The sequence below is a fragment of the Lepidothrix coronata genome, unplaced genomic scaffold (assembly GCF_001604755.1).
Source record: "Lepidothrix coronata isolate B3197 unplaced genomic scaffold, Lepidothrix_coronata-1.0 Scaffold104, whole genome shotgun sequence".
In the NCBI taxonomy this organism is placed as follows: Eukaryota; Metazoa; Chordata; class Aves; order Passeriformes; family Pipridae; genus Lepidothrix; species Lepidothrix coronata.
The window spans coordinates 1,394,459-1,418,519 of NW_016690284.1; the positions used below are offsets into that span (position 1 = coordinate 1,394,459).

General features: G+C 39.8%; 1 protein-coding gene across 5 annotated transcripts in view; it reads right to left on the reverse strand.

The window, feature by feature from the left end:
* Nucleotides 1–24,061, reverse strand: part of LOC108501591 (leukemia inhibitory factor receptor-like) — a 59,685-nt gene that overhangs the window by 31,017 nt on the left and 4,607 nt on the right. For 3 of the 5 annotated variants that reach the window (XM_017823648.1, XM_017823646.1, XM_017823645.1), the window contains 7 exons: nt 20,123–20,229; nt 7,048–7,202; nt 6,221–6,341; nt 3,722–3,873; nt 1,825–1,988; nt 859–1,033; nt 317–586 (listed from right to left, as the gene is read on the reverse strand). In XM_017823648.1, coding sequence (XP_017679137.1) covers nt 317–586; nt 859–1,033; nt 1,825–1,988; nt 3,722–3,873; nt 6,221–6,341; nt 7,048–7,129 — 964 coding nt within the window. In that variant the 5' untranslated portion in view covers nt 7,130–7,202; nt 20,123–20,229. Of the gene's footprint in view, nt 1–316; nt 587–858; nt 1,034–1,824; nt 1,989–3,721; nt 3,874–6,220; nt 6,342–7,047; nt 7,203–20,122; nt 20,230–20,925; nt 20,967–24,061 lie in introns of those variants that run through there. The other 2 variants (XM_017823647.1, XM_017823649.1) reach the window with 2 other exon arrangements.

Consider the following 24,061-nt stretch of genomic DNA (forward strand, 5'->3'; position numbering starts at 1 on the left):
CATATGGCAATAAACTACTGAGTATTCCAGATCATGAAAAAGTACCTTAGAACAAGAGATCAATGAAAGAAGCACTGGGCCAGGTTCTAAAAGAAGAGGGCTTATATGGGTACCTTCTCATCCTCCCAAACTTGGTGTCTTCTCCATGAGCTGGGGTTTCCGCAGTGAAACAAGTACAATCCCAATTCATGCTCAAAACCAAAGGCCGGGGAGGGGGGGGGAGGAAAGCTACAGTAGTATTTGTTTCCTAGCAGAACTCTAAGAGTCTCAAAATGATTTTGATTTTCCCGAGGTTAGTAAACATAATGATACCTACATCCTACAAACAGGACAGTTCCCTCCATCATTCCATTGTTGAGTCTGCACACGACGTTTGTTCCACTGGAATCCGAGGCACTGGCATTTAGTACTCTGATTGCATGGCTCCGACTGCTCAGCTGTATCATTGGGTAGGGCTTTGATCCATAACTCATATTTGTTATGTTCTGACCTTCTTCATGGATACAACAAAATGTCACATCTGAACCTACTGCCACCACAGTATCCAAAGGAAACACTCCACTCTCACTGGGATCAGTATCTTTTCCTAGTAGAGAAGGAAGAAAACAAACAAACAAAAATCCCACATGAACAATTTGCTATAAATATGGTGCTGATCAGCTAAAATGTGACTGAGGAGCACTCCAATGCATACAAATAAATGTTTACTAGGTTTCATTAACTAGTGATTGCATTATTTCTCCAATCATAACATCCTCAAAGCCAGCAGCCCATTAATGCCTAATGCCTTTTCTCTGATTTTGGCTCACTTCTTACAAAGAAATCAAAGTGCCTGTGGTGGCAAGGGAACAAACATACCAAGGATCACTTCTACTGGGCTCCAGTCGCTCCACTCCTTGAGGCCAACAAATTGTGTTACATTAATATAACAGCGAATCTTCACATAGTGTGATGCGCACTCCAAAGGAATATCTGATGTCCAGTTCCAAGAAAGAATGATGTCTTCGTGAGTCAGTTTTGAGTGGTAAGTAACCTGCAGAGTTTTCACACGCAAAAAAATAACAACAATAGAGCTTATAAACACCTGCTCATAATGACTTATAATCTCCCAGGTGTCAACAGAATGGCAAATTAAATGAATTAAAGCATAATATCCTGAGAGATTATTGGAGTGTCCCACCTAACTTTCAGTTGCACAGTGAATTTACTTGGACAAAAGCCTAACTTACTAAAAAGCCCACCAGCCAGGTAGACTGTCTGCAAGAAATACCAGAGGGCAGACAATTGAGAGAGAGCAGGAAGCTCACCAAGCATTTAAATAGGTATATACTGCATCCCAGTATCCTGGGCCACTCCCAGACAGTGAAATGTTCCAAATTTTCTAAAATGTCCCAGGCTGCACATTTTGTCTTTTCTCCATTACTGAAATGCTTAGAACAGAGCTACAAATTGGCTTGGAAGAACTGTGGTTACAAAAAAAAGAAAAAAGCAAGCTGAGCATTCAGAGACCAAGACTTGACATACTGTTGGAGAAGTAGAGACAATGGTGTAAAATATCTGCCAAATTTACAAGCAAGTTCTAATTAAAAAATCCCTGTACTAGATTAAAAAAAATAAAATGGTGTGACTCAATACTGACAGTATAGTAGCCAGTCTTCTCATAACTTTGAAACTTAAAAAGAAATTACATACTAGAAGCATGACTAGAAGGTTCTACAAAGCTCTACAATCTTCATCATTCTCAGCTTTCTTCAAAAGACCTCAGAATATTACCAAGGGCAAAAATTGCATATGTATTTTTCATAAGGGAAGAAAAGGACTTACTTGTGTGACTTTTTCCACTGTTTCTTTTCGGAGTATCTGAATCTGCCAAACAGCATCCAGTCCATCTGGGAAGACCGATCCATTATCACTCCACTTCAGATTTAATGTGGAAGTTGAAAAGTCAGGCGTTAAACTAAGAACGCGTGGAGCGACAGGAATAAACACTTGAAAAAGAGAGGGAGAAAAAAACCCATACTCAAGTCATTAATCAGCAACACCAGCCCAACAGGTGTTCAACAGCCACATCTCTCTGCTCTGAACTGGCTAGTAGCCATATAAACATGTAACTCAATCGCTGTAATTAGAATGAGATAGGCTCTGTCATTACTTGAGCATGAAAGTTCTCAGGAAAGCTCAGGTGCTGATGAATCACTAGGTAGCATTTTCTTTGGATATCTCAGCACGCAGATATGCGAGTAACTGGTCATGAATATGACTCTTCAAAATGCATATTAAGGAAGAAAGGTATCCTGTCTTTTACAACCTTCATTCAATACTGCAGAGGCAAAGGAAACATGGTGACAGTCTTTGAAGCATGCATAAGAACACTTCTAGGGAAGATGATGGAAAACCATCCCCAGAAGAAGTAAGTTTTGGATACCAGTAAGGAACTGGGGATTTGCAACAGAAATGACAGGAGGGAGAAAGGAGAGCAGAAGCAGAGGACGGAAGAAGCTCACATGAGGGTCTGAAGAAGATCATGGGGAAAGTGATTTTAAGCTAGAAGAAATACTAAAGGCATGACATCATGATGTGGACAGGGCAGGGAGATTAAACAGAAGACCTCTTCTACAAATGGGTGGTGATGAAGAAAGAGACTGAGAAGCAGGGAAGAATTATGGTAACACAAGGGTTATGGCAGTTCATTTGGCCTGCTGCAAGACAAAACATATTTTTAAAATGTGTGATACATCCAATTCAGTCCTGAACATGGATCTGAGAGCTGCAAAGTGTTCAGCACAGTTCAGCACTGCCTACGATAACCTGTGATGAACCTGAGAGACTCATCCTGCCTGGAGTCAGCAATATCCTGGAGAACCCAGTGTGTTGCCCAAATATTTGTGAGTTGCATTTTGTTAAAGTTCTTGAGCTGCTCTCAACTGTAAACAGAAGCATGGATAAGGAATATTACTGACATTAGAATTTGACTACACTAAAGGACTAAGGAATCAAACCAAAATTGAAGCCTAGAGCAAGCATGGAAGATGGTGGCAGTGCCATCTTCAGTTTACAACTTCCTCCTTTGTATGGAAAGAAGTGGGAAAAAGTCTGACTTATTTATGACTCCAACATGAAGCAGTCTATCTCCCAAGAATAAAGGTATTTTCTCAGTTTCATATACAGCTGAACAGAATGGGTAAGTTGGGCATATATTAGGACAATATGATCCTGTCAGGAGTGACATATGATATAATTTCCCTTGAAGTATTCTGAAATTGCAGGAGTAAGCCACTTCATTCTGTAGCATCCAAAACGGAAGAAGAGCCACTAGGAAGTTTATTCTGCCTTTCCCAAGCCAAGTCTGACCAAAAGCACTTTAAAACCCATGCAGGTACCTCAGTATGTAGATTAGGAATTTGTTTACAAATCCTTCCTAACTCATAACTAAGATAAAAAAGGGCAAAAAGTTGGGGATGTAACAGTGTTGTATTTTGCTTTCCTTGTCACATTCTGCCCTTGATTTCTCTACTATGAGCTATGGGTAAGAGGAGTTTTCTTTCCTCTGAAGGATTAAAGAAAAAAAACCTATGATGCACAGTAACTTCATATGGACTCAGCATATCAACATTTTACCTACAGGAATACTGTCAAAGAAAACTGCAAGCATATACACATCTGGAGAATTGTTAAACACAGTGTACAGGCTTTGTATACACACATAAAACCTGATACTTACAGATATCTTTCTTGTGAATTTTAAATTCTTTGGTAGCCAAAGCAGTTCCAGAGATGCTGTTTGTAGTTATTGTCACTGTGCTGGAGCTGTGTGGGACTGGAATCTCAACCCTTTTCTCCTTAGTTTTAAAACACACCGGAGTGGGGAGGTCACTGAAAAGACAGAGAGGATTAAGCAGTTATTTCAGCTGATATGCAGCTAAGGCAAGTTAAGTCCTATTCTTGGACACTAATAAAACACAAATTCCCTCTAATAAACAGAGAGCTCCATATCAAGTTTGTGAAGGAGTGAGACTTGCACGGGCTTTGGTTAGTATCAGATTAACAGGCATTTCCTCATCTTTCAAGTCACTTTCATTGTAGCCATAGGCTGTGCACTAGCTGCATAATGCAACTACCAGTTGTTAAGAGAACAGTTCAAAGTGAAAACCCGATCTTTTATTGAAAATCACAGAATTGTTAAGTTTGGAAAAGACCTTTAAGATTATTCAACACAAATGCAACTGTCAACCTAGCACCAGCACCACTAAACCATGTCCACTAAGCTATATCCACATGTTTTTTGAACACTTCTAGGGCTCGTGACTTCCCTTACTTCCCTGGATAGTCTGTTCCAATGTTTTACAAACCTTTCTGTGAAAAAAATTTCCTAATATCTAATCTAAATCTCCTCTGGCACAACTTGAGGCCAGCAAAAGATACATTTTTGAAACCTACAGTCATCATGAATCAATATTTAAAAATAAGCAAAATAAAATAAAAATATTAAAAAATATTATAAACAAAGAACCCCCCAATAAAACCAACAAAAGCCCAAACCTAACAGTATCTCCCCCACCATTTATATTTCCTGACTTCCTCTCCCTTCATTTCTTCTCAAAGTAATGGCATATGGGAGCAGATTTACCACCTGTGTCTGCATCTTAGAACAAATTTTTTAGCTCCCTTCTGCTGCTCAGCTCATGAGGAAAGAGCAGACGGCAAGGGAGAGGACTGCTAAGATCCCAGGTGAAAATACAACTTGTGCTTAATGTTTGTGCAGTGCTCAGCACGATGTGATCTGGCTTTTGTCTTGGGGATGCAGATATATAGAGGAAACAATAATATGGATGGGTCAAGTCCCTTTGCTCATTATCACTGATATGCAACTAGAAAGGCAGAAAGTTTGGAAAAATCCAGACCTTCCTCTTGGGGCAATGATGGGAGGAAGGAAAGCAGAGAGAACAACGCCAGACTTCCTGCTGAGAGACTGTTACTCACTTATGAACTGGAATGGGACCCCAGAACTCCCATCAGCTGGAGTCAAGAGCCTGGGCTGAACTCTGTAAGATTCACGGAAGACTCTGGGCTAGCGAAGGCCAGCTGAGACTTGAGTGCTCAGAAAGACTATTCCTCTTCTGTACTGAGATATTATTAGAGGATGTTTGGGCAACTGAAAAACAAAACCTCTTTCCCTCAGGGATGTTTGCACTAAGCTCAGCTCTCATCCTCTTTGCTTCAGGGCCCCCAGCCTGTTCTGCTTTGCTAAGGAGAAACAGCAGCAGCTACATGATTGTTCCTGTTTAGAGGGCAGTACCTCCTGAACTCTGCACTCCTGAACTCTGGCCACAATGTCACATATATGGATTATTTTTTTTTAAATAGAAATGATAGCTGGCAATGCAGCAGGAATAATGAGACGCAGAGAATCAAGCATGTAGGTGGACTAAGTGCAGCCAAGCCCCAGGACCCCAAGGAAAAGTCTGGGCTGCCTGCAGAATTTACAGGAAAAAAGACTGTATAAATATCTGGACTAGGGGCAGGATCAAGATGCAGAATGGATTTGAACTCATCCCTAGCACATAAGTATTTGGCAGACCCACTGCATGGGGATTTGAACATGTAGTTCTCATTAGTGAAAAAAACACAGAAGATTTAAGGTGTTTTTTAACTTTTCTCAAAATTCTCCACTCTCATTCACTTCACAAAAGCCATTTTAATTATGAAATAATTTGTACATTTCCTCTAATGCAATGCTCTTCAGACAGTTTAAAATTTATAAAGATTGTAAGGCAGCCACCAAGAGATTTTTCTTGTTTTTCCACAGGTGAATCTCAACACTTATGTCATATATTCTACCGCTTTGGCCCATAACATCAGGATTTGCTGCTTCCAACTCTCATTTCCTTTTGGACTGAACCTGTTTTGAAGATATCCCTCATGAAAACTCTAAGCAAGGGACAGGCAGACACACAGAGAAGTCTGAGTAAATAAGAGCATCTTCCAGTCCTTTGAAAAGAGCAAGCAGATTTTGGCAGGCAAATTGTTAGCGTGGAATAACTTTGCCAGAAACCCTGCCATTGCCTGAGTTAAGAGGGCCTGGAGGGAGCACCACCCAAAGAAAAGTGATGGGGAGATGCTGGGAAAAAACAGCATCACAAATTCCATGGGCAGTGACTAAGGAAAAACTGTACTTTCATCACAATTTGCTATTTTTCAACCAGGTATATGTGGGACTTACTTGGCAGCATAGCAAAAGTCAGTTTGTCCATGTTTTCTTCTAGGAGACACATCCCAAGTACAGATCATTTTGTGTAAATTGTGCGTTACACATTTCAAATTCTGGGGGTGCCCTAGAGAACCTGAAATCATAGAAGAAATACAGTCTCAAAACTGCAGGTCAAAAGTGAGCAACTGTAAAACTACTGCTATTGTTCACATCTGTAACCTTTCTTTTTACAGTTTTATTGCATGCCTGTCTGGCCAGTATTTGAAAACTGTTGAACGATTTGTGTGTCTGATTAGAAAGCCACAGACTCTCAGCTTTCTAGAATTACCTAAGATCTGGGCTTGTACTCCTGTGCATAACACAGGCAGCTGTCTCCTTCCACAATATCCATTCCTTGCCTAGTCTAATAAGCAGGCTTTGGGCCAATGGCAAAACCTCAATCTTTGATGATAAATTTAATTAGTTTTTTTGCTCTTCTCCACTGTTACACATGGAAGGCAATTAATGACAGAAGGGCAGTTAATGATAACGTGTGAAATTATTAAAGACAGCCGGCATACACAGCAAGAAGGTTTCAATGCAGGCATTTACATCAACTGCATATGCAGACTATCAGTTGTGTTATGGAGAATTTAACACCCAGTTTTGCACTGGTTTACAAGATGCTGATGGGTGCTAGAAAGAAGAGACCAGGCCTGGCATTATTTCCCCATGGTGTGGGGCCACAGAGGTGACAGTTTCTGAATATACATTTAGTAGGAAAGCAATGTAATTACAAGGCGTCAGTACAGAAGCTCCAAAAAAAAAGTAATTAGTGAATTATACTGCCATGAACTCACCTATCTCTTGGCTATGTACTGAGCTTCTTAGGCATAAAATAGCTAGTGCTAAAAGGCAGCGGAGGCTTGAATTCTTCCACATTCTTCTACTGTTTATTTTCAGAACAGCAGCTTTAAGCAGGAATAAACATCATCTTCCAACAAGCTGGTCAGTTCTAAAATTAAACACAAAAATAATAAAAAAACTCCATATAAATTGTAGAGCTGGTACTCCACAAATGCCACATTTTGTTCCATCTACTTTTTTTCTTCAGTACTGTTCCCAGGCGTAGCAACTCCTTTTCCTTTGTCTGTCATGCAAACCTTTTCTCTATCCCAACAACTCCTTGATGCGTACATTTTCAGTAAGACATTTCAAACACAACCTCAAGAATCATAGACACGTAAAACTCAATGGTCCACAGGCATCATTCAGGACCATATGATATCAGAACAGAACAGACATGGCATCCCCTGGAACAAGCCTCTTCAACTTAGATGAAATGTCACATTCACAAAGGATCTTGTACACCATGAATGGAAACATCCCCTGCTTCATTTATGCATTTAAGGGGACAGGATAGACCATCTGTTTTCTTCTTTCCTCTTCTCATTTTTCATATTGCTACTATTCAAACCTATGGGATGCCCGAGACATTGCAGAACCAGATCTGATCACCCAGGATCACTGGTTCAATCCAGTGTTAAATAATAACACCTGGAGGAAAAATAATGGAAAAAAAAAATGAGCCATTTGTCTATCAAGAGATACTTGTTACTATAACTGACACCTCAAGGTAAAAATTATCTAGAATATTATATTTAATGTGCTCTTTGAAGATAAAGGGGTTTCATGTTTTATAAAGAGAAGTTCAACTCTTCAGTGGGACCCAGGTAACACTTTTAGTTCCACCCACACATCAACAACCACCAGTTTATGTTCTCAAAAAGAAAAACTGCAGGAAAGCTTATCCTAAAGCTTAGTCAATTCCTGGTGCATCATTTACCTGCTACCTGAAATCTCTGAAGACTTGAGAACCCTTTCAGAGACCATAACTCCCATGTAACAAGAGGCCTTCTCTCAGCAACCAACAGCAGGAGCTGGGCCATTTTCATGTTAGAACATGGCCAAGCCTGCCTGTCCTGGAGAGCAGTTTTGTTCCCATTTTGTCCAGGCTCCAAGGGTCCTGATGTTGTCTCTGAAATCTCTTCCAAAGCTAGATGTATATCATTGTCAAAATAACAGACTTTGCCTAAAAGCCTATGAAATTTTGAAAGAAAGCTCTATTCACTGAAGTCCCCTGTGCTACCAGGAGTATGCTTCCTCATCCCTGCAGTAAAACCATGTATTTTTTATTAATTTTTTTAAAGGAATCCTCCTGCAGGGGACAGCTGGGGATGCCTGAAATGTTCTTCTGTCCCTCACCAATTGGCACTGTGAGAGGAGAAACATATCAGAACTATGCCAAACAATCCAGAGCTGCTCACAAGGGGCCACTTCCCTTCTTTCTCTTGGTCTGCAATAACCAGGCCGAAGGCAAGTCCCAGGCACACAAGAGATGAGACATGGTAAAGACCACTGTTATGTCTGGAGGGAAGAAAAACACTTTAAAATTATTTTAATTTCACCATGTCCTCAAACCACCTGAAAACCTGACTAAAAACACACTAATGTAAGCTATACTTCCCCTAGACGCACTCAGTTCTTCTTTTATATATTTGTAATCTGTAATATCCATGCTGTGAAACTTGTTAAAAGCCAAAACAAGAGCAGAGGTTGACAAATCTATGTCCAGGCAAAGATGAATCAAGAATCCACCAGCACATAAAATATAATAATCTCTTTGCTTGAAGTCCCCTATCATATTTTGGTGTATCTCAGGGTCTTCATGTATTTGTCCATGTTATTAATGAGAAAATGGGATGTTACCTCCAGGTTTGAACCTTGCTCATAAAGCTCTAACTTCATAAAAAATTTTAAGACCTCTCAGACAGACCTGGGAGTTACATGAATAAAAGGACTAATTTCTATTTGTGATATAAATGTAAATTTTATGTTTCTGAGGACTTCTTCAAAGACCATTTCTGGTTTCCAGAAAAGTCTAAAATTAAAATTTAAAGTTCTATATCACAATCACCTGACAATCCTCTATCAGCTGGCCTTCTGGCAGTCAAGGAAAGGATAAAAAAAGGAAAGCACGTATGCTACTTGAAGGAGAAAAAACTGCTCTGTGATGCTAACTAAATCCCAAGCCTGTAGCATTAATCTCAACCCTCTAAACACATTAACCTTGTAGGTTTATGCAAAACCCGTTCATTCAGCAACTACGTGTCTGTGTGTTTTAAGAAAATCTTCTGGTTTTTTGCACCTCCTTCAATAAATGGAGTGGTCCTCCTACTGCAGAAGTTTTAAGAGTACCTCACAGCAGTGCATTACAAGATATCTGAGTCATACCAAGTTCTCCTAACTCAAGCATAGTTTTAATTTCTGTTTCAGAGTCAGGCACAGAAGGGAACCTATGTACTCTTATGCAGGGCATGATGAGTGTCTTGTAAACCACAGTCTTTCGTAAGAAGTGTAGACTCCCTGGCTCTTGTTGTCTTACAAACATTTTATAACTTGTTGAAAAGTCAGCAAATAAAAGTCTCGTGTCACATAATTAAATGCCATTAGTCAGGAAAAAAGATCCCCATTTATAGGCTTGTTTTAATTATAAAGTTACAAAATAATTGAGTTACATTAAAAATAGGAAGTTCACTTTCTTTGGATGAAAGCTGCCTTCCATCAGTTCAAGTCTAAATCAAACAAGGCATGGAGGTTTTTCCTTAGCCTAAAAGATATGAGAAGTATATTATCCTCTAGGCAGATGTACTCTTAGGATGTTATTTAGGACAAGAGAGCTCAACATTGTCAGAGGAAGGCAAAATCTTGACCATGGCTGGCTGGAGCTCAACAGGAGCAGTTACTACCAATAAATAATGGCCAGTCTTCGCGAGCGAAGATTTGGGAAAGGTCATTAACCCTTCGAGCCTGCGCAGTGGATTTTTTAGGTGAGACACAGCGTGCGCTGAACTGAGCCCACCCTTTAATCCTGAGGTTCATCTGCCGGGGCCAAGCAAGCTTGGACAGTGGCAGTGAGGGTCTCAGGATGTAGGTTTGTTTAGAGTGACCTTCTCTTAGATGGATCCTCACAGGGCTAACGAGCTCCATCTGCCCAGGGGGCTGGGAATCGAACCCGGGTCGCAGCGGTGAGAGTCCTGCACCCTAACCACTAGACCACCAGAGGCCCCGTTACTACTAAGCACAAACGTCTTTACACTGCAAGTCTTTATTTTTAAAAAATGGTACCAAGGAGGTTAGCCAATTGTCTCCACCAGACTAAATTGCAACTAAACCACCTTTAACAGTTGTTCATCTTAAATAATACCAGCAACAGCACATCCCATAACAATCTAATTTTCTTGGGCAACATATTCGTGTCACTTTACTGGCACTATCATCAGTATTCCAAATGTGCTCCACAACTATCTCTTGCTCCATTTTAAGCACATTACTTTGTCTTATCTCCAGCAAAGAACAGTTTAACCTCTGCCTTGCAGAAATATCTTACAGACTGATATCAGATCTCTAACATCTCCCTTAAAAACTCCAATTTTTTTTTTTTTTTTTTTTTTACCATTTCCCAGTCTCAGTTTCTATATTTCTGATCATTCCTGGAACAAATATTCCCCTGTGAACCAAAGCTGCTGTATCCACAGCCTTGAAATATCTCTGCCCCGAGGCCTGAGCATTATCAAGCACAATGAAGGAACTTTTCTATGGCAAACCTATGCGTAGTATGTGTTTACACAGTTCATGCCATGTTTGCTTTCTCCCAACATTCAGACCTTGTTGACTTGATTTCAGTGTGTGATCCAGCCCCGGATACTGTATAAAGCTGCCACATAGCTGTTTATTTAGTACTTCAGACTAGCAGTCACAAGTATAGAGGCCATGTTGATGAGAACACAGCTGCGCTGGGCAGGACATGTCTCAAGGATGAAGGACCACCGCCTCCCTAAGATCCTGCTTTATGGTGAACTTGGCACTGGCTGCCGCATGAGAGGAGCCCCGAAGAAAAGATACAAGGACTCCCTGAAACAACATCTCAGCCTTGGCCATATTGATCACCATAACTGGTCTACTCTGGCCTCAAATCAGGAGGCCTGGAGACACACCATCTATAACGCAGCTGTCTCCTTTGAGAACGCACGCAGGATCACTCTCGAGGAGAAAAGGCAGCGCAGAAAGAACCGTGTCTTGCAGAATACACCATCTAAGGAGTCTTTCTGCTGTGCCTTTTGCAATCGGACATGTCTGTCTCGTATTGGCCTCATAAGCCACCAGCGTGCCTGTAACAAATGTGGATAGAGCCTTCCCAAATCTTCGTTCGTAGCCTAACCATGAATGAATGAATAAAAAATAAAGTACTTCAGACTCCAATCTCATCCTCAAATGGACTGCAAACGTCCTGACTTAGCGTGAGTGTATTTGCACAGCAAATTCATCTCAATGGCCTTGCCTGAAATGGTCTTTCACTTTTGAAATTTTCAAATAAGGAAAGAGCCTCCCATAAACCTATGCTAAGGAACAACACCACGTGTGTCTGCAAAAAGTATTCACATGCAAATTCATGCCATACTGACAGCAAAGGTTTGACAGGCTTCAGTATATAACTGCTCATACTTGAGAGAATCTACTAAAAACAGGATTCCATAATAACTGTTGGAAGCCATAGTACATGGGGATGTCATGACTTCTGCACAGAGCTTTATGGAACTACCCTTGTGCCTGAGGTCGGAAAGAAGAAATTTTAAATTCCCTTTTATGCAGGTAAGGTAGCAAAGGAACAATTAGATTCACACTCCTATTCATTGAAGCCAACAGTTGATGGCTGATATTTAAAACAGCTCAATACCCACCATGGACTTTTAAATTACTTTTAAAGATGTTTTGATGCAGAGAGTCCATCTACTGGTGATCAGATAGATAAGAGAGGAAACAGTACTCCAAGACAATAATGCGTGCCTAGGAAAATATCTGTAGACAGCTTTGCTTCAAAATCTTGTCAGCTGTAAAGAAGGTTAAAGATTCTGTGACCTCCTGAGAAAAGGGGAGCATTTAAGCCATTACCAGCGCCTTTAGACTTAACCTCTTAAAGGGAAAACCAGAAATAACTGGTATGTCTCCTACTGACTGCGCTTCTTATTATATATTTCTTGGCTTAACTGATTCTGAGTATCTTCCTTTTTAAAAGCATAGCTGACCAAATGCTCAATTCTCCTCAAAGGGGAAAAAAAAGTGTTTTTTTAGTCAGTTGCAACAGATTAGTTCTCTAAGCACAAAAGTTCTCCAAAGCTTTGTTCTACTATTGAGTTTTCTGGTCTCTGAGTGTATTTCATTGTCAAGTGCTTGGAAACCACTCTGAAAACAAACAAACAAAAGAGCTAAAAAAAAAAAAAAATCAATAAACTTTCTGGCCTTTTTTTCTGCCTGCAGTCTGATCCGACAGTCACAAGCCTCCAGATCTGTTTTTTAAAAATGTCTACGAATTGAGGATTAGTTGTCGCAGTTTTCACAGAACTGTTTGCGCTCCACAAGGAGACACTAGAAAAGAAATTATTAAAAAGTCACCTTATACAAAAGGTTTAGGGAACCTGTAAGTGGAGAATAGTAGTCAAAATCAGTAAAAATATATGTATTAAACATAATAGGAGAGATCTGCTTGTCCATAAATTTTCTCAAGTTGCAATTTTTTTTTCTCCATAATTAAAGGTATCATCACAATAATTTGCCACCAAGTGGAACATTAAAAGGTCTCAAGGAAAATTACATAGCACACCACCAAAATGTTGCAGAGATTGATGAGAGGCTGCATTTTTGGCAATATTGAGGAGCCATAATCCCAAATAATCTAGCAGAAATGCAGGTGCTAAGTCTATGCCTAGATCAAACCTTATTGCTAGAAGAAAAATTACTCTGTTTAGCAGGTGGAGAAAGCTCATTTTACTTGTGTCTGCCCAAAGATACTAATTCAACATTCAAAGTGAAATAAAACACACTTACATGCAGATAAAAATGCATATATCAAATTACACATCCTACTTTTGCCAACAGAAAGCTTCCAAAAAAAAATTCCCCTATCTGAAAAACCATGCCAGAAATACACATTTCTGGGAAACCAAGCAAACTGCCAATACAGCTGACAGTAAAGGCAATGGACACAGAAACAGAAGATGAACTGGTTTCCTTTAGAACAGCTTTGCTGATCCCACAGCCTTCATTCTTTGACTTTAAAGCTATCTGAGTAATAAAAAAAATGAAAGTAGAATTAATAAGATTTATTTGAGGGAGCTTGGCTGTTTTTCAACAGAGTACATTCTTCCACATCCTTTAAAAAATTTCCGAAGTTGAGACAAAAATCTTCAGTAATCTAAATGCAGGCTTTCCCTCTCTGTTTTATAACATGGCACCATTCCGCTTTATAAAAGATTCACAGGACATGAATCACTAAAACTCGTTTATAAATGAAAACTGAATCCCATTTGGGAATCTGGCTTTCCCCAGTTCTGAGGAATTAATGTAAGAATCTGCTATTTCTCTATCTAAAAGCTGATAAAATAATTCAAGTTGCCTATCTGCATGCTCTCCCCTAATCTGCAACGGAAGAAAGGAAACAAAGACAGGGTGTTAATATATTATTCAGTAAATGTGCAGGAGTACACAAGGCCAAATTTTCAGTCCTATGAGACATTTGTTTTGCCGGGGTTTTTTTCCCATCAAGCACAAGGAGAAAAATTCCCTCCTCACTGCTTCCTCTGGCTGCCAAACAGCAGCATCACCTCTGAGATACTGGGAAGTCACTGCAGTTATCTTGCAGCCACCTCAGCCTGCCTCTGCTCCGCAAGGTGAAGTGAGAAGTCGCGACACAACACACAGTGTAAGGATCAACACTTCAACAATGCATTTTCCTGGTCACAAGCACCATCTACAGAGGCAAGCCTTTTGGCAAGAAATTTTACCAATAAGAGTAAAGGTGCACCCCAGATGCAGTAAGTGTTTCAACTTTCTCAGGTTCTAAGGCCAACTTTCAGCTGTCCTTGCTTTCCAGTAATTTCAGTTCTTCCTTTTTTTCCCTGATCCCAGGACAGTTAGACACTGGAAATACAAATAAGCAAGCTGCAGACTGGGAGAGCTGCTGGCTGCTTCCAGGTAGCAATAAGCATGAGAAGTACCCTCACCTGGCTAGAAGATGAGACAACAAATCCATGAATAAGTGCCACAACTCAAGGATGATTCTCTGAAAGCATTTAGCACCAGCTGGACAGCACAACATCAACACACACACAGAAACTGAGACCTTAGGACCTGCCTTTTCAAAGAAAGGAAAATATGCAGCAGAAGCAGATACCACATAGTTTAATCACAGCCATGGATAAAATTTTGTGAAGGATTTGGAAAGTACAATGAAAGACTCCTTCAGGTTACTCCCATAAACCAAAAATCCCACCAAACAAAAACAAGACTGAGACCACTAGGAAGAATATCCCTGCTGGAACAGATGATCTGGAGAGAAAAAACCAGTGATACTCAAGAGGTGGAGCAGTCAGGCAGACTAGGGGACTGAAAGGGCAGAACAAGCAAAGAGACACTCTAGGAACTGAAGGTTTATTTTTACCATAACTAAAAGGTAACTTAGCAGATGACATGTTTTTCTTTTTCAAGTAAAAGGTACATTTTTCACACTTTGCCTTGTGGTCTCACTGAATTACGCCTGTCTCCAATTAAACCATATGTTAATTTAGAAACCCTTAGTCCTACCAGAGTAACTGTTTCACGCACTGTTCAGCATATCCCATGAAGAGTGGTCTCCAAGTCAGATGTTGCGTGATCTCCTAGTGTGAGATTTTCAGAAGAACAAAGGCACTTTCAAAGGAAAACTGTGTGTCTAACTCCCAAGTCTGGAAGTCCTTGCCATATCAATTAGCCATCAAGCACGTAGTTAAATACATGCATATCCATCACTACTAAGAACACAAGCACTGCTCTCCAGATGGTAACAACAAAAAAACAAACTCTTCTGAGAAACACAGTGAACCCGAATACTACCAAAAATAGACTAAATATGTTTTGGGATATCTGCAAGCCTGTTCATGATTTATTGTTATTACATATTAGGCCAATGTTATTATAGATTACCCCTAAGGCTTATTAGAGATCAGAGAAGGCACGCTAGAGAGGTCTGGATTTCAGTTCAGTAAAGGCTGACTTCACTCTGCAGCCATTTCCTCAGCACGGTTTCTCCATCCAGCTGCAGGGTTTCACCAAGCTTGTTAGGACACGGTATGCTGAGACCTCATCTCCTCATCCTGAATGAACTGAACCTAAGCAGCGTGTCCAAAGGTTATTGCAGGGGTAAAAGGGACAGAAAACGCATGATCAGATAAGTCCAACTTCCTTAGGAAGTCAGCTCAAATTAACAAGCACAGATTCTTCTCCCATTGAGGTGCAGATGGAAACCACCTAATCATCTCAACAAAGAACAAAGCAAAGGGTGAAGGTTAGGGGACACTGCTGGCCAAAAGAAAACTTTTGATCTCCTAGGCTATTGTGCTGTGCAGAATAAGGAAACGGCTCAGAGTCATTTACACACTCGTGTTTTAACCCATTCAAAAAATTTTCTTGATACTTACTACAACTGACAAACTAATATTGCTTGGAGGTGAAGGATGTATTTGTGTAAATCTGATACAGCTACACATATTTCCTGATATGCTTGAATTTGGTGACCTCATGGTCGACACATTTCCTTGAATTCTTGTGCTCTGCAACACAGCGTGGAATAAGCACAGTGAGCAAAGGCACACAAGTCTGACTTTGCATACATAAAAAATGCCTCTTATCATGACTGCGATGGTTACCCACTCTGCCTTTTTAGTACTTAATACAGGTGCAGAGCATAGAAACAAATGCATCCACATTTTTTTGCAGTATATAAACCAAGAATCCAAAGAAAACCCACAGAGAATGTTTCCCACTTCTCCAGTGCTTACTGCATTTTACTGACACAGAGCTGAAGCAAAACTCAAAACCAATTATTCCAAAGCACATTTCAGTTTTGGGAGGGGGTATACTGTTAGCCTCTAGGTAGTTCTCAAGACAGCAAGTCTTCAGAGGAAAATGTCATTTGCCCACAATGTCAACCACGCTTTACTCCATGTGAGGTTCAAGGGTCAGACCATATCACTCAGATTTTACAAAGAGGACTGCAGAATAAAATTGCTGCTCCTTATCAGTCATGTTATCTGCATAACTCTGTCCCTGCCAGTTCTTTTCAGCTTATACATCCTTATGAACTAATAAAACATTACATACATTGACCTAATTAATGAAAGAATTTATTTTCCTTAATCTGGCAATGTCCAAAAACTTATTTTGGACTATATGACCTTTAATCTTCTTTCCATCACAGGAAAAGCCTAATTAGTTTTATAAGAGAACACTGATAGTTATTGAAGTAATTCCAAGTGTGATTTTTTTTAAACAACTGGCAATGACCCAAGGGTTGCAATCCTTCATTGTTTACAATGAAACCTGTGGTATTCAAATTATTTTTAAGGTACAATGAACCAAATCCAAAGAAAGTCTGGCTCCACATGTACAAACAGCATATAAACAGACTGAATGCTGAAATGCGGCTTTCACACTAAATAATATATTGAGAAAAAGGAGCAATAGTTATGTGATATCCTTTTAGAGTGAATGCAAGGAATGAGAGTCACTTACGAGAAATAAATTGATTTCTTTTACTAATCAAGGAAATGGGCAATTCCTGAAACTATAGATCTATATTTTCTGATAAATTCCCATTGTAGTAATCTTTGTTGAGACTTTAAAAGCTCTCATGCCCTGCTGTATTTCCACTGTTAGTAAGTATGTGACATATCACATGACGACATACTGCAGAAATGTTATTATGTGTAGACTACCCTTCCACTGGGGTGGGCAAATGCTTTACTCTCTGCTCCACTCCCAAGTGGCCCTGAATGCTGCTATTCCCCTCCCAAAGACAAAGAAGGAAGGTCTACAGTATAATGTGACATTATCAGAACAAGCCTGTCCATGTGTAATTAGATAGAAGTTGAACTTCTTTATTTCTTTTACAAGCTGTTTTAGTTGTACCTTACTCCCCTCGAGTTTTTCTCTTATGCATATACATGCATATCCTCCTTTTAAGGCATCAAAGTGTAGAAATTAATCTTAAGTACTCAGAATGCACAGTTGCTCGTGGTACCAGTACCCCCTCATCCTCTAGCTGTTCACAGCCTTCACTGGAGCTATGGACCCAAAAGTCATGCAGGCACACCTAATTCAGCTGTCTGAAGCTAATACTACTCCTCCTTGTCCACTCTGCTCCTCTCACAGAGGTCCCCAGATCCCTGCAAAGGATTTATGGTGCACTTGTGTATCTTGTAGCAGCACAGCTAGCAACCCAGTATCTCAATATAAACTGATTCATTCATTTTATCCTTTCTACCCCTCTAATACACTCAGATGCTGCTAAAAAACACGGAATTTCATCTCAGTTTTAGTGTGCTCCTTGATGTTATCCCCTCTATAAACATGCAGCACTTCCTTAACTGTATTGCCCTAATCGAAATAAATAATTTACTGTAATGCCAAAGGCACAAGATGTAGTTGTTTTACAATTAAATTAACACCTGAGTTTCCATGTCAAATAAATTAGACTGATCATTCAGTTTAGGAAGAGCATTGCATAAAAAGAAAACAAAGTTGAAATTTTCTTTTCAATTTCTGCTAAATTATTTCAAATAGGATTCAAACATAGACTGAGATCTCTCAGTTCCACTAAAAAAGAGATGCAAAAAACTTCCTAAGTATATTCAGAATAATCTAAATGAAAAGTCTACGTTTTGTGTGCTGGTGGAGTTTTCTTATATTAGGAAGTTTCTTTATTTTCCTCAAAGCTCTTCAGGTGTTTCATGGAGGGTCTCAGAATGGACTATTATAAAAGTACTCTGCTAGATCAAACTCTGAATCATTAAAATAATGCTCAGTGAAAGAAACAAAGCAATGAAGATATGAACATTTTAAAATAATATGCAAGATGGTTAGGACCCATAATTTTTATTGCTGTAAAATAAAGCAATGTTTTGCTGTCTCTTTTAGAGCTTAGGAAGAGCAGTAAATCGAGTACCTGTGTATAATCCACCAGCAAGTGCTTAGACAGCAGTGTCTGCTGCACCCCATTTAAAACTGAAAGCAGCTCATACAAAATTGAGACTGCTACTAATAGAACATAGAGTGATTCAGTTCCACAAGTCTCTCCTGAGGTGATTCACACTTTGAATGAGAAAACAAAACAGAAATTTTCAGGGTCACATCTCACATCGCTTTCACATGACCATCACTATAGCATCTGTAACTTGCATCTGCTCCTTCTCCCTCAATCCTCCCTTGAAAGTGACATTCACCTCCTGAAGTTCTTTTTTTTTAGCTTCTGAAGGTTGACTATAAAAAAAGGCTGAGGAGAGGAAAAAACAACCTTGCATTTTACACAAACAAGTCAGTCCAAGTTTTCTATCTTTGCTTAACAGGGTTCTTCCTTCCTGCTATTATTAGTAAATCTTACAGTTTACTTCTCTCAGCATTGAGCTGGCAGATAACATACAAAAGAAGAAGGAATCCTTACTTATTAGCTTCTGACACCAATAAATTCTGTATACCTACACAGCAGAATGGAAAAATCTCTTCCTGTGGAAGGCTGTTCATCACATTTTTGTGATGGAAGGCTGTTCATCACATGCATTGTTGCCGATAAGTTTAACTTTTTTGTTTCACAACTCAGCAATGAAACAGCTATTGTTTCCAAAGTGCTGAGCAAGTTCAACTGTGGGAATGAGAGACGTGCAGCAATTCTCAATGGTCTCTCTGGTGGCTGCAGATTGAGGTGCCCAGACATGGGGGAGAGAACATGGGTGCAAGGGGAACCTGAAGAGAGCATCAACTGGAGAACTAACCTTTTGGTGTAAGTACATGAATGACATGTTCTGCTTCAGTTTATTTTTAGCTTCTATTCCAGTAGGAACAGAATTTCCTTAGGAAAAATTCTGCTCTTCATGCATCTAAAACAGGCCCATCCAGATACATGATACATGAGGCACAAGGTCAAGCACATTCTTACAAGTTTACCTGTCTAAATCCAGAGACCTGTAAAACCTTTAATGTAAATTTCATGGTATGAAACACCAACATCTTACTTTTTCTTTCTTTTATGAAAACCTCTTCTACAAAAGCTTGTGCCAATCTCACCATGAAGCAAGTCATTAGAACTCACACAGTATTATAAGAATAACACCACCTAACATAACTTTGGAGAGTTCTATGCTTTCCCATTTCTGCAACTTTCCATACTGAAGTGCTACTCACTAAATCTGTACAAGGATCATATATGCAAAACATATTTAGGTAAAAATGCATATGCCTCAAGGACATAAGTATTTGACTTTAAAACAATATATATGCAGGAAATATTTGCAAGCCACAGGAGAAGGGCTTAAAAAGATCAGAGATACATGTAAGTACTAGGAATGCAAGTAACAAGTATCCTTTTTTTTCCAAATAAGAGAATTAAAAAAACCCCAAACCAAACCAACCGACTATCATTAAAAATGGTAAAAAATTAATGCACATTATTTCAAAAGAAGAGATAGACTCAGGGCAATTATTACCAATACCTGCTAAACCGTTATTAAAGTGTCAGTTCATCAGATAGCTGGGTTTATATTGCAGCACCTTACTCATCTTAATTCTTAAGCCCCATGAAACAAGCAGCTAAATGCCANAGATCATCTGTGCCCTCTGATGAGAGGGTATTTCAAAGCCATGGAGTGCTGCCCCTGACTGACTTACTGCAGATTTATGCAAGATAAGAAGCCTCAGTAACCACATATACACACATATTGCTCTTGAATTTGCAAACACATAAGCCGATGACTAATTCTAGCTTATGAATAAAGGCATGCATAAACTTACATTTGTACTATTGGCAGGAGCCCAACTGCAGGAGCCTGTGACAGGCTCAGTCCTTAGTCTTCAGTTTGGGAGAACTGAATGCTGAACTGGACAGTCACATGAGGTACCTGAAATTAAAAGACTCATATATAATATCTTGCTAAGAATGAGGATCACTAGAGGATCACTCAGAAAAGATGTGGAATTACAAATATACCTTCAGTGTTTGAGTGTGTGGAGAGAAAAATTAACATTATTTTGCCTGTTAGTGACCTAATTCTATGGGCAGCTATTGTGATGCTGAGTGTTTGCTCCCATTTTTGTCTGCAGCAATCACTGCCCAAATTCCAACCCAGAGTTACCTACTGATTAGCAAGCATGCATACAGCAGGGCAAAAGGATAACAGACAAGAATCTAATGTTTTCAAGGACATGTTCTTCACATATTAACACCAGCTGCACCACTCATTAGTTGAAATATGAGGAAGCAACCGGAAGACATTCAATTTTCAAACTATCAGTTATCATAGCTCAAGCAAAAATAAAAGTCCTCACAACTTATTCTGTATGGATCAGGTTACCTTACAAAAGCACTTGATCCAACAGCACAAGAGAAAAACTAGTCATTCATTAGCAGTGGAAGTAGTTTCATCCAGTACAAAGTTGATTTATAAAAAGGATCAAATGATTACTTTGAGCAGTTTGGGTCTAAGAGATCATTTGTTGTTGCAAAGGCTAAAACAATGCAACTATTTAGTTCAGTGAGGTTGCTTGGTCACAGCTCTCAACTACGTGCACAGAGAAAGGATTTAAACTTAACCCACCACATAAGACACCAGAGAAAATGCCACGTAGTAGACCTCCACTGAAAAGTGAACATTGCAAAAAGTAAAACTAATTAACCATTGGCAAAACTCTCCAAGGGAGGGGGGAACTGATTAACAAAAAATAAGACTGGATGCATTCTTAAAAAACCGTCTAAATATGGGCTCACTACAAATATAGGGCTTCCTATATTAAAGCCTTTAGTTCATATTACACCAATGTCAGACTAGAATAGCAGAAATCATGGAGAGATCTCACATAAATATGCATCTTAATGGTGAAGAAATAAAATATACAAGGGCAAACTACAGACTTTGAAGTAAGATTTAAAATAAGGGTCACATGACACCTTGCTGGATTTACACCCAGACTGATTCTGATTCATTTGAAATATGTGGCAACATGTGGTCAAAAATACTTTCTTCCAAAAATTTCCCATCATCTTGAAAAAAGAGACAGGTCAGTCACATTTAACTTGGAGCAGAAGGCTGTTCTATATTGGGAATTGTGACAATGCTGTTCTAGCAGATGAATTATGAGTTACGTGCCTTGAGACCTGTGCACTAAAAGATTTCCCAGAGCCATGACCTTTGGAAGCATTTGGAGCAGGGGGAAGAAGGGGAAAAGGAAGAGGAACAGGTAGACTCCAGGGAACAGATATTATTATCCTCACAACCAGAAGAAACCCTATGAGGAGTAAAAGAGTTTGTTCGACATTTACAGTCACCTCACACACACAGTACTTCAGTTCTTGTTGTACACAACTCAAGACAACACTGACGTCTACAATATAAATCTCATTTTTGTTTTGTTTTTTCTCTCTCTCCTCCTCTCTTTTTTTCTGCCTAGAATTAAACTTTGAAAGCTTATCTCCTTGGTTTTAGCTCCAGACTAGCTGTAAAACCTCAAAGGTCAAACATATCTTTTGCCGCAAGTGCTGAACTTGATCCAAAACATGAATTATTGTAAAAATTAGCTGCAATTGGAACACTTATAACTTACATTCATCTTCGGGCTTCAGAATCTGCAGAAGCTCCACCTATAATACTGACCACTATAATTTTCTTCTGAAATTTATTTGATTTAAGAAGCCTTTTTGCCCGGCAGTAATATTAAAACCAATTATTTAAGAAAGATATTTTTAAGCTCTGTCCTCACTGATTTTACAGTTAAGAGAGGCCATTAGATCACTCAGTTCAAGAAGTGCAAAACCATGATCTGCCATCCAAACAGTTACATAACAGGATGAGCAGCACTGCTGTCTTGGCACAAGAGCTTCTGGATGACCACGCTAAGTCCTGTTTGGAAGGGAAAAGGGTTGCCAGGCTAAGGCAGATACCACCAAACAACCCCAAAAGGAAACTGCCTACCCAGACCAGCCACATGCTGAGCAGAGTCATGGCTCTTGTTCCCCTTGTCCAAATTTCCCTCTCATCTGGGTTCTCCAAGGCATGTGGGATGCAACTCTCAATTATGCAAGTAATTTGAAATGCAGCTTATAAAGTTACAGTAAACATGAATATTAAAGATGCTCAGACCACCCTGATGGACAGCAGTGTGGAGGTGTCTTCACCCACAGCCTAAATGCTGTAGATGGGCTCACCTTCACCCTATTTGAGACCACCATGTTCAAATCTGGACTGGACATCTTTGCAGCAAGTGGCCTGGGTCACCATCTGGCTCCAAAAGAGCTTTTTCTGCGCTTCTGGGTTCAAAGCCCTTGAAGTGAAAAGAAAAAAGTTTTTAAAGCTTTAGGCTGAAATGTGTGTCATGCCCAAGGGCTCAATGTGGGGGGCATTCAAGGGCATAAAGCCAGCTTGAATAGAGCTGGCTTGCTCTGCTCACCACCCTAGCCAAGCTTGCCATAGGCCATATCCACGCCGTCCAGAATAAATCCTTAACTATCCTTAACTACGCTATCTAGTCAACTGAGCTTGTATTTCCTCTTGGAGGGAAGTAACAAATTTATTCAGTGAGCAAAACTAGCTTAAATGGCTGGCTGTGGCCCAGAAGTAAAACAGGGACAATTTCTGAGCCAGACTGACAGTGTAAACCACCTTCAATCATCCCTGTTACTTGTACTTTTATTGTACCTTTAAGCAACTTGTGCAATAATGACAAAATTATGCAAGCATAAGAAGCATTCCAGCATACTTTTCAGACAGTGTTTATCACCTAAATACATTGCTTTATTTAAATTCCATGATTAGGCACTACAAACTACCAGGCAACCTTGAGATGAAACTATCACAGTTTAGTCAATATTACAAAGCTGTTATCAGTGCAACTGGAGGTATAAAGCAAGCAAAAATATATACGTCTAATTCTGGAAAATGTGTATGTTCCAAAAGAAAGTACTCTTGATTGATGATCAAAACGCAGTAAGCAATACCGGCAGAGAACACTGGTATAACGTTATTCATCAATATGGAATCATTTCCCTTGTCCCCTGCCCTCCCCCCAGAAAAACCCAGCCCAAACCAAACCAAATGAACAAACAAACACGAAAGAAAAAAAATAAAAAAACCCTCACAATAATATTCCAACCAATGTTACTGTATCACCACAAGCAGCCTACTGGCAAGAAAGATGCTGCAGCATAAAAATCAACCTCAAGAAAGTGCTACTTTATCTATTTAAGGATTAACACCAGGAGACTGAGGCTGGCTGAAAGGCTGCGCTTTTGGTTTTGCAGGAAACTGCCCCTGAATTGCTGGGTTTACAGGAGAGAAAGGAGACTCTGCTCCCTGACAACATATAGCCCAAGAGAGCGGGGAGCTGGTACCAACAGCAAGCTGACAACAGAGGTAGTCCATCCTCTGCTGTGGGCTGTGCTGAGAGTCTGATTTTTCGCAGGGTAGGAAGTGAGGCAGAAGGAGCAGGGAATTGCTACACTGCTGTCCTTGTTTCCATGACACGTGCTTTTATAACTTGTGCTCCCTGAGGTAAAAGGCATAATTTGGACTCAACAGCTGACAACTCAGCAGTTCTCTGCCTGTGGGATAAGGGAAAGCTGGTTCTGTTGTAGCAACAGTTGACCCCACTCCAGTGCCAGCTCCAGACAGTGCACGGAAAGGAGGGCAGACATATGCCCTTCAAAACCTTACACCCTGACCAACATTCATACCAATGGCT